General features: G+C 37.9%; 1 protein-coding gene and 1 pseudogene across 1 annotated transcript; both read right to left on the reverse strand.

The window, feature by feature from the left end:
* Window positions 1-3,007: 3,007 nt before the first annotated feature.
* Window positions 3,008-3,232, reverse strand: LOC108306047 (60S ribosomal protein L30-like). The gene has a single exon (XM_037739359.1). It carries the CDS (start codon window positions 3,230-3,232, stop codon window positions 3,008-3,010), a length of 225 nt encoding a protein of 74 aa, XP_037595287.1.
* A 188-nt stretch (window positions 3,233-3,420) lies between these two features.
* Window positions 3,421-4,211, reverse strand: LOC108306046 (annotated as a pseudogene).
* Window positions 4,212-11,901: the final 7,690 nt, after the last annotated feature.

Consider the following 11,901-nt stretch of genomic DNA (forward strand, 5'->3'; position numbering starts at 1 on the left):
ACTGCCACGTGTGTACCTATGCAACAATCTTGCATGTTCTTCACATGTACCCCAAAACCTAAAATGCAATAAAATAAATAAATGGAAAAAAAAAGAATTATTATATTCTAGGCATCATTGCTACTTTTTGAAAATAATTTGATTTTCACTTTAACTTCTTTTTACTAATACAATCAAAAGATTCATTCAATTTAGTGGGGGAGAACTGTAAAAAAAATTATTGGACACCATAGGCAAACATCTAGTTATTTTGTTTGGTCCATATCTTTTTATTTAATGTTTTGTTAAAAACTTATTAAATTCTTAATGAGTCCCTTAAGACTATTTTATGAAACATATTAAAATGCAGCTTATGTCATTTTATACATATATACATATATATAATTATTTATCATAGTGTGTGTACATATATATGTGCATGAACATAGCAAGAATATGAAGTTGAGAATGTTGATTCTCATTGTCATTGTATCAGAACTCATGGGAACAAGGAACTATCCTTTGTAATTATCACTTTATCTGAACACTCATCAGATCCATGTCAATCTTCAAATTGATTTGGGGGGCATTCCTTTTAGGGACTGGCCCCAGAAGCCATATAAGAAACTGTTTCAATATTTTATGATTGTATTATATGATCATTTTTATTACTGGAAACTGTTTTACCCACTTTGATCACTCTTTAATAATACTAACATCTCCCAGGTGCATTAAACATTTCCATGTTCAACCAGCTTTCAAAATATAATTTTATTCACTGTGCTTTTAGCTGTCACTGATAACACAGTATTTGTCTTTGGGGAATTTGCTACCCTGGGGTGAAGGAGCTATAGTGTAGTAGGACTACTCTATTTGAGGACATGGGTTCGATTTCAGGTTCAGACATTGGTGGCTATGTTGTGAACTGATACAGTTGACTTAGGTTCTCTAAGGCCAAGTTTCTTTGTAAAATGTGGATAAAAGATTCTATCTTAAGAAAAGAGTTCTTAAGATTTAGTAGAAATATCTAAAGATAAGGTTTGGTGATGTTGTTTTAGGTGTTCTTTTTTTAAAATATATATATTTATTTATATATGTGTGTGTGTATATATATATATATATATTTATTTTTGAGACAGAGACTTGGTCTGTCACTCAGGCTGGAGTGCAGTAGGGAGATCTTGCTGCAACCTTCACTTCCCAGATTCAAGTGATTCTCTTGCCTCAGCCTTGGAGTAGCTGAGATTACAGGTGTGCACCATTACACCTGGCTAATTTTGTATTATTTTTTAGTAGAGACAGGTTTTCACCATGTTGGCCAGGCTGGTCTCAAACTCCGGGCCTCAAGTGATCTGCCAGCCTTGGCCTCCCAACATGCTGGGATTACAGGCATGAGCCACTGCTTTAAGTATTCTTTGTAAGAGGTTTTCTGTTGTGATTTGGATGAAAATACGCGGAAGCTGTAATGAAGGTTTTGAGATTTAGTGACCCCAAGTCCCATCATTTAGCAGGTCCTCAATAAAGGCTGATTTTCCTTTCTACCTTATCATCTTGAAATAAGGTGGGTTTGTTGAAACCCTCTGACTAGATTTGGAAGTGAAGGGAAGATAAGAAAAACATGTAACAGCAGAGCTGCAATAAAGTACTCATTTGTAATGTAAGCATTTGCAATAAACCCATTTTTTGACTTTGACCTTGGGAAGAATTCTCAAAGGAATCCTGAGATGCTGACTAGGAATTACTGAAGGCTCTAGACTGCGTGTAGGAGAATTGGTGATTCTAAATTGTCCTTTTCTTCCAATAAGCCAACCTTTCTCTTGAGGGAGGTGGGATTATAGTTCTTAATTAATGTCAATTTTAATTAACATTTAGGCTTTTATGTGATTAAGGAATGCTGTGTCCCCAAATTTTGCATTTCTTATAGCCTCTTTACTTAGTCTATGCTTTTCCTCAAATATTTTACGAGCCAGAGCTGTTTAATGTAATTGAACATTTCATTTGCACTTCGCTAGGAGAGCCAGCCTTGCTGTTTATCAGGTGGTAAGCAGCACTTTGAAAAAATTTACATTAGTTAAAAAAAAAATCTCATCCAGCCTGGTGTGGTGGCTCATGCCTATAATCCCAGTACTTTGGGAGGCCAAGGTGGGTGGATCACTTAAGCTCATGAGTTTGAGACTAGCCTGGCCAACATGGTGAAAACTTGTCTCTACTAAAAATACAAAAATTAGCCAGGCATGGTGGTGCATGCCTGGAATCCTAGATACTTGGGGGTCTGCGGCACTAGAATGCTTGCAGAGGTTGCAGTGAGCCAAAATTGCGTCACTGCACTCCAGCCTGGGCAACAGAGTCAGATTCTGTTTCAAAATAACAACAACAACAACAAAACAAAACAAAAAAACCCCTCATCCTTTTCACAGAAAATCTAGACAGATAAACAAGCTTTCTTCAGGTTCTCTTCTTCTCTCTCTCTTTTTTCCTAAGTGCTAATTACCAATCTTGTTAGCAGCAGTTTGTTAATAATTTATTTAATCTGAATTTCTTTGGGCAATATTTTGTTAATACCTATGCAAATTTTAGTTTTGCAGGCTTGCTTTTCTCTCAATTTTGAAAAAAAATTGTTGGAAAGAGATAATTTATAGCAATTATAATTCTCATAATGATTATCATCATCAGTATTAAAAGATGTGAAACATAAATATACTGGGAGGCAGTGCTTTGTTAAAAGCAGCAGTTAAAATAATTTTGGAATCAAATAAACAGCTTTGAATCTAGGCTCGACTATTTTCCAGCTTTGTTGCCCAGGCTGGAGTGCAGTGAAGCAATTTTGCCTTTTAATTCTAAAAATATTTTTTTCTCTGAGTATTTGATGGGGTTATACTGAATTGATAAATCAGCATAAAATTAATATCTTTATAATGTATTATTTAAAAAGTTCTGCAAGTATTATTAAAGGAAAATTTTGCATGGTTTGCTTTCCACAAGTTTGTTCTGGCATGCTTCTAATGATATCAGAATCACCTGGATCAATTCATGCCAATGTGCACACTCTGTAGTATTGTCCGCATGCTGTGCCTAGTTCAATATTATTGCTACTGTAGTGATGGACACCAGTTTTGGTCAACATTGCATCGTACTCTATTTTGGATTTCCTAAAAGCTGGGCAGTTGTTAGTAAGGATGACCAATTCTGCTTTGCCTTGTCTGATCATCTTCAGGATCTGCTTGTACCCCAGCACGTACGTTCCACCTTTCATAATGAGTTGGAGCCTAGAATCAATTGACTCCAGTGACTTTTTCAACTCCTTTGATTGGGATGGTCCCAACCAAGAGCAGCTGCTCAGATGGCCAGGGAGTGAGGAAAGTGATATCTGTATAACATTGTATATACAATAAAGATATATATATAGTCTTGGTATTCAGGTCTCCTTTTCTTTTTTTTTCCCCCTTTCAATTCATTTAATTTCAACAATCTGTCAAAAACAGCCAATAAACAAATACTGAATTGCATTCTGTTGGGTTTTTTAAAGGCTCTAGACTGTAAAAACATCTTGTGTGTCTCCCGCCCTGACCACCCTGCTACTTTTCCATATGCCACAGGCCACCCATAGACACAAAGCCAGGGGGCAAGCAGGCATGGTCTACTTGGAGCCAGTAGACAGCAGGGCGATGAGTCCTGATGAAGCACTTATGGACAAAATGTAGTTCACTGTGGGGTTGAAGTTCTTCAGTATGAAGAAGGAAGCAACAATGATCAAGACCAGGAACAGCTGTTATAGAAGATGGAAAATGTTGTAGCTTCATAATCAGAAACTTCATGCTTCTTCCACAGGATTCTTCCATCTTTCTCCTTCCGAGACATCTTTCTATTATCAGCTTCAGAAAGTTTTCGAAAAAAAGTTGACTTCTTTGGAAACAACATCCTCCCTCTTCTGTGCTACTTTGTGCTTGAGAACAAATTTCACATTCTTGTATGCAAAGGCTACCAAATATGTGCTTACTAGGGTCATCACACTGTACAGAACAGCAGACTGAGTAAGATCCATATGCCATATTCTCCAGTATAACCAGATAGGGATGGCAGACAGGATGAACGCGTTCCTGAAGAACAGCGCGGACGACTTGGCTGAGAGGTTGCGGCTGAAATCCTGCAGGAGCAGGTCCTCCTCCGACTGCTGTTTGGGACTGCCTTTGGGAGCCATGGCAGAGCAGGAGACTAGAACAGGGAAGGTAGAGCCGACCCTCAGGTCTCCTTTTCATCTTTACATATAGGTTTAGAGTTGTCTTCATTATATGTTATGCAAATTATTCCTAGATAATCTTTAATTTTATCTTTTTCCTGTTGTTTTTAAATGAGTTACCTACATATGTGCCACAAGCAGGAGTAGATGGCAGAAACAGTAAGTGATTTGCCTAAGTGCAGCTAGTTAATAACGGAATTTAGATTCTTTTGTCCTATTCTTGTTACTCTCTTTCTCTTTCTCTTTTATTTTTTGTATTTTATTTTGAGATAGGGTCTCACTCTGCCACCCAGGCTGGAGTGCAATGGGAACATCTACGCTCATTGTAACCTCCGTCCCCTTGGTTCAAGCAATTCTCCTGCCTCAGCCTCCTGAGTAGCTGGGATTACAGGCACATGCCACCATGCCTGACTAATTTATGTATTTTTAGTAGAGACAGGGTTTTACCATGTTGGCCAGGCTGCTCCTGAACTGCTGACCTCAGGTGACCTGCCTGTCTCAGCCTCCCAAAGTGCTGGGATTACAGGCATGAGCCACTGAGCCTGTCCTGTCTCTCTCTCTCTCTTTTTTCCTTGAGATAGGGTCTCACCCTGTCACCCAGGCTGGAGAGTAGTGGTGTGATCTTAGCTCACTGCAACCTCCGCCTCCCAGGTTCAAGCGATCCTCCTGCTTCAGCCTCCCTAGTAGCTGGGATTACAGGCACTAACCACCACACCCAGCTGTTTTTTTGTGTTTTTGGTAGAGACGGGGTTTTACCATGTTGGCCAGGCTGGTCTTGAACTCCTGACCTCAAGTAATCCACCCGCTTCGGCCTCCCAATGTATTGGAATTACAGGTGTGAGCAACTGTGCCCGGCCTTACTCTCTCTCTCTCTCTCTCTCTCTCTTTCTTTCTCTTTTAATGTAGCTTCAGGTTGAATAATGAATCTGAGTCAAGAAAATATAGCCTAATCCCATAAATCTTAGAATCATAAGAAATTGGAATAAATGTGTAAGGTTCATTTCTGAAATCCCATCATGTTCAAAATAAGTAATATTTATGTTGATGGAATTTAATAAGTCTATTTTTAACCTAATATTTCTTTAAAGGCGTCACACAAGTGAAACGTAAGAAAAATTTCTTTAATAGTAATCTCAAATTTCATCTATGAAATAAACCTCTAAAAGGTCATCTTATTCATAAATTTTATATCTCATTAAAGATTGAAAATCCATAATCTCATTATCATCAAACTTTGCATTTGTCTTTTATTTAGTGCAGTGGCAAAACAGAATTGTTTAATCACTGTCAACAGTTGAAAACGTAATGATAATTTCAGCAACTATTGGTACATTGTGAGTCTATCATCAAGTATTTTAATGCCAGTGTAAATCAGTGATTTCAAGAAACAAATTCTGAAATAAATAAAACCAGGATGCCTTAACAAAAGTTAGACTAAAGACACAAAATGTATAGATGCAGGCTTAATGGCGCACCCTAACATCCATTTCTGCAGGTGGCTTCTCAGGAGGAAGCTTAATGCATTCTGTCCCTTTCATAGGCAAAGGTCCCCAGCCACTTTCTAAAGTTAGTAGGTGTGCAGACTAATTCTATTTCACAAGAAGAACCCTGAAAGATTTAACAAACTCTGCATCTTTCCCCCCATTCTTAAGCACAGTGCCTCACACAAGATGCTAGTTATGCCTGTGGGATCAGATCAAATATAACAGTGAGAAATTGAAATTCGTATTCAGTCCACTTAAATGATCATTCAGTCAAAAATAGATTTGGTAAATTATAAAAACATGGCTTGTTCTAAATACAAAAAAATGTAGAAAAGGAACTGACTGAGAGATTTAAAGATGAGTGGAGCCAGGTTGCATGGTATGGAGGCCAGTTGAACACATAAAGGACACAAAATAAAATAAAGACAGTTTTCTTCTTGATTCAGCATGTATCTGAATTTCCTGCACTTGTGGAGAAAGTCATCGAGTGCTTGGAAAGATCTAGGTGTCTTGGTTGAAGCAGTATAGAAGCTGAGAATTCTGACACTCTTGTTTTCATGGTAGACTCCTAACTTGATAATGGGCCAGTTGGATATGAACCCTCACTGACATCCATTGGTATGCAGACGCCAGCTGTGGAGTTTCCCTGCAAGTGAAGAGTAGGAATTGAGTAGGTCTTACATGTTAGTAAAATCTTTATGTTACTATTTACAGGGAAATAGTAACATAATAGAATATCTTTGCCTTTCACTTTTAGTATTTGTGACTCTCTTCTGGTGAAGAGTCCTGGGAAGACATGTGCTGATGATGATCCAGTATATCAAATACCAGCAATATTCTTTGTTTTGTTTTCCTCCATCCAGGTCCTCTTAACAGAAAATTTATTATTTTTTAAAATAAAATGCTTTCATTTTAAAAATGAAAATATTTACATCATTACACATAAACTTCAACATCTTTACTATTTGTTTGTCGTTCTCACTGCTGCCCAGGTGAAACCCACAAGTTCCATCAGACAGGCCTCCTGTCTTCTTTCTCGCAGGAGGCAACCACACCTGGAATGAGAGCCACTGGGACCTCGTGCTCAGCCACTGGGCCTGGAAGTAGCTGTGTTAGGAAGATGGTGCCTCAGCTTTTCACCAAGTAATTGAGGCTTCTTTGGCTGACCCAAATCTGCTCTACTGAAAAACCTTTGGAAAGGAGATTTGCAGAGTGTAACCTGCCTGGTTGGCAGTCTTGTTTCTTTCTTAGCCAAGAAGAAGCAAGGGGCTCATCAAACCAAATTTCAGCTTTCAGCTTCGCTTGAAAAATCATGGTGGTTGATGTAGGGATCAGCAGTCTTTGAAGTTCTTTGGCATGCAAGGCAAATTATAATTTGGTTCATAAGGGAAATGTTTTTCCTTTTGTGCTGTTTGGTATCCTGGGCACAGAGATCCTTCCCAGATTTCCATAACCAGCATCCTGGGTATTTTTATATTAAAATTATACCTTATGTTTTATCCTTCTCTTACTGAATATATTTCATCCTTTTTACTTGAATAATTAGGCCAAGAAAATACAAATCTAGTCTTGAGTCAAATAACTGTATATTAAGTGGTTATTGAGAAAGAGGCATTTCATTTTCTTCATTTGTGTTTTTATTTCTAGTAGAGCACCAGCAATAAAGACTCTTACAATCAAATATGATAGTAATTCAGGGTCGGGAGAGGTGGCTCATGCCTTTAATCCCAGCACTTTGGGAGGCCAAGGTGGGCAGATCATTTGAGGTCAGGAGTTCAGACATGGCAAGACACCATCTCTACTAAAAATACAAAAATTAGCTGGGTGTGGTGGCGCGCACCTATAATCCCAGTTGCTCTGGGGGCTGTGGCATGAGAATTGCTTGAACATTGCACTCCAGTCTGAGAGACAGAGGGAGACTTTGTCTTTAAAAAAAAAAAAAAAAAAAAAAAAAAATATATATATATATATATATATATATGCATGCTTTGGAGAATTTCTATTTTATGTATAAATATATATTTTTTATTTTATTGATTTATCATATATATAACAGAAATTCAACAAAAACCTGACTCTTCTTTAAATCTTACCAATTAATAGAAATAAATGTATATTTGAAATTAATCAATTAATCAATCAATTAATCAGCATGTATATTTGAGTCCCTCTGAGTTTAAAGATATTTAAACTACAGCTGTTAGACTATAGTGATAACAGTGCTTCCTAGAACCTGGAAAGAGGTGGCATTCTTATTGCACCAATTTTGGGCTTAGTTATCTTGGATCATTCTTTACTGAGAGTCAGCTAATCCCTCCTCAGTCCCCTCTTTATCACTGGCCTCAAATACACTGACTATCTGTTGCACTTATGGAAAATAGATCAGTGGGGTGCTCCTGAATTTCTTTTTTAAGTTGAAGTGCTATTGTTGAAATTCATGCAGTACAACATAATAAAGTGTGAACAACACTAAAATAGGTATTCTACATTTTTTATTTCTATAAGGTTAAGAAAAACTGTAAGGTTTTTTGTTGTTTTTGTTGTTTTGTTTTGTTTTAGAGACAGGGTCTTGCTCTGTCACCCAAGCTGGAGTCCAATGGCATGATCACACCTCACTACAGCCTTGATTCACCTGGGCTCAAGCAATCCTCCGCCTCAGCCTCCTGAGTAGCTGGATTTACAGCACTACGCCATTAGGCCTGGCTAGTATATATACATATATTAGAGACAAGGTTTCACTATATTCCCCAGTGATCCTCCCATCTTGGGCTCCAAAGTGCTGGGATTACAGGAGTGAGCCACATGCCTGGCTTAGAAAAACTCTAACTTAAATGAGAGCATGTGTGGTAAGGACTGCCCCCTCCTATAATTCCTCTATAGTCTCTTAATACTTTTATAACTTACCAGCCCCAGCATTGCCTCATTTGGCTGGCCTAGGGTAACTTACTCTGTGTAAGTTTTCTTCCAGAATGGAGTTCTCTATACCAGGTGTCAGCAACATTTTTGGGTAAAGTGTCAGATATTTTAGACTTGGAAATGAATTAGTTTTCTAGGCTGCTGTAACAAAATACCACAAACTAGGTAGCTTAAAATAACAGAACTGTATACTGTCTCAGTTCTGAAGGCTCTGAGAGAGAATACATTTCATGCCTTTTTTTTTTTTTTTTGAGAGAGAGTCTCACACTGTCACCCAGGCTGGAGTACAGTGGCATGATTATGGCTCATTGCAAGGCCCGATTTCCTGAGCCCAAGTGATCCTCAGGACTTAGCCTCTTAAGTAGTTAGTACTATATGTGTGTACCACCATGCCTGGTTAATTTTTGTTTTATTTTTTGTAGAGACATGGTCTTGCTAAGTTGCCCAGACTGGCCATGCCTCTTTTCTGCTTCTGCTGGTTGCTGGCAATCCTTGGCTAGTAGATGCCTCACTCCAATTTCAGCCTCATTACAGCATGGCTTTCTTCCCACTGTGTATCTGTCCTCTCCTCTTATAAGGACACCAGTGACTGGATTTAGGAGCCACTCTAATCCAATATAGCTTCATCTTAATTACATCTGCAAAGACCCTATTTCCCAATGAAGTCACATTCTGAGGTTCTGGGTGGACTTGGGTGACATTATTACTACTCTTCCTGCAGAAAGTCACGCAGTCTCTGTTGTAACTACTAAACTCTAATGTAGCAGCAAGGCAGCCATGGGCAACACACAAATCAATGAGTAGGCTGTGTTCCCATTAAGATTTTATTTATGAACATTGAAATTTGAATTTTTAGAGAATTTTTACATGTCTTTAGACATTAGTTTTCATTTTATTTTTATGCAACAATTTAAAAGACCATTCTTAGTTTGTGGGTCTTACCAAAACAGGGATGGGGTGCAGGGGGCAGATTCAACCCAAAGCCCATAGTGTGCTAGCAAGTATAATATAATGATGGTAGGGAGGTATAGGCAGCTTTAGGGTCATGTTTCTTCTTTCTGCTCATAAACAAAAGAACCACATTCTGAGAAAACCTGTTTGTAATTTGCATCAAGAAACTTTTGATGGTCTCATGTTTTAACAGAGAGGAAACCAGACTGATCAGTAATGGTGCCTGTTTGGCAGTATCATTCACGGTGTGCTTGCCAAAACTTGGTGAGGATTTTGCTGTCAAGATTAAGAAGTGATGCAGGCTTAAATGAAGAACATGACCTGGAGTCCTTGTGTTGAAGGATTAGGATATTTCCCTCATGGAATCATAGCATTCTCTGTGTCAAAGGTTTGAGTATACTTTTGAGGTGATTTTAGGTTAAAGGCATTTTATGACTCAATACTACATGGCATTCTGGTAAGATGTTGTCAGTCCCTAGGTACTCATTCAAGGCTAGATGTTAGAAAATATTCTGCACATATGAATAGATTTCATATTCTAATGCTAAGAGTTGCTATGTTATCTCAAGGCAAAATAAATCTAAACTTTCTGATTTATCATGCATATGCTTCTACTGATATTTATGTAATGTAAAATTCGAAATTATCATTAAAGATTGTGATTTTTTTCTAATTACAAAACAAAAATTTGCTCATTGTAAAAATTTAAATAATGCCAAAAATAAATAATATAAAAAGATGAATATTTCCCATAATCTCAATTCTCAGAGATAATTTCTGAGATTTTGGTATGTATTTTTTCTTTTATTTTTGAGATGGAGTCACGTTCTGTCACCCAGGCTGGAGTGCAGTGGTACAATCTCTAATCAATGCAGCTTATGCCTCCCAGGTTCCAGCGATTCTCTTGCCTCAGCCTCCTGGGTAGCTGGGATTACAGGCACGAAACACCATGCCCAGCTAATCTTTGTATTTTTAGTAGAGACAGGGTTTCACCATATTGGCCAGGCAGGTCTTGAACTCCTGACCTCAGGTGATCTGCCTGCCTCGACCTCCCAGAGTGCTGGGATTACAGGTGTGAGCCATTGGATATGTATTGTTTCAAACATCCCTCCTACCAAGTTATTATAAAAGCAAGTGCAAAGGTACACACTGAACAGAGACATTTTTCATGTTTTAAGGAGATTTTATGGCAAAAATATATGAGCAAACAATTATTAGGTATTATACCTAATTATGCATTAGACTTGTAGCATGCTAATAATAAAATATGAAATAGTTGTACCTCCTAATGTTAAGTGATATGTCTTTGTTTTGTTTTTGTTTTGTCATCAACCAAGCAGAGCCTGACCTAGTAGAAACAATAACATTCATATACATATATAATAAAGTCCTGTTATTTAGAAACTCACTAAGCTGTGGGTTCAACAATGAGTCTTTTCTCCTTGCTAGAGAGACTGGAAACAGGTATCCACCTTCTTCAGTAGTAACATCAATAATTTAATAGGGTTTACCATCCACAGCATATTATTAGTAGAGGCTTTATCTGCCTGAGAATTGAGAAAATTCTAGGAGCCTGTTTCATTTAGGGAGGAGTTCACTGTTAAGATCTCAGGTGAATATCATAATGACTGCTGTGGTTTAAGCCCTTAGCAGCCCATAGCAGAATGGCTGAATTACTACCCTCTTGAGACAACATGGAAATCTTGTATATGAAAGTGAATAATCCTCCACTTGTATACAAAAGTGGCTAGATAATCACGACACTTGGGTTATGCCTACAAGATGCCAACAAACTTTAGTGTTTTGAGAAGTAATATGGGCTTTGGAAACACATAGACCTGAGCATGAATCTTATCTCTGTTTCTATCATCCATGGGGTCTTAAACAAGTTACTTAAACTGCATTTTGGTTTTCTGATCTGCAAAGTGGAAATAAATAGTAACATTTTGTAGGAGTGTTAAGGATTAGTGTTGATGTGTGTGTAAAGCACTGAGCCAGTATCTCATATTTAGGAGGAGCTCAAAAATATTATTTTTTATTGTTATTACTTGAGAGGGTTTTTTTTTTGTCTTTTTTTTTGTTTCCTTTTTGTGGAGAACGGGGTCTCACTATATTGCCCAGGCAGGTCTTGAACCGCTGGTCTCCTGCCTCTGCCTCCCTAACAGCTGGGATTACAGGCATGAGCCACTGTGTCTGGTTACAGAGAAATCTTTAGATGACCCAATCTGACTCTCTTATAAAATGAAAGAGAAAATTGGGTTCAGAAGTCTTACTGCTTTTAGGTTATCCAGGTAGTTGGTGGTAGACCAGGAAGGACAATTTTGACACTCTGTG

Source organism: Cebus imitator, unplaced genomic scaffold (genome assembly GCF_001604975.1).
Source record: "Cebus imitator isolate Cc_AM_T3 unplaced genomic scaffold, Cebus_imitator-1.0 Scaffold69, whole genome shotgun sequence".
NCBI classification, from domain to species: Eukaryota; Metazoa; Chordata; class Mammalia; order Primates; family Cebidae; genus Cebus; species Cebus imitator.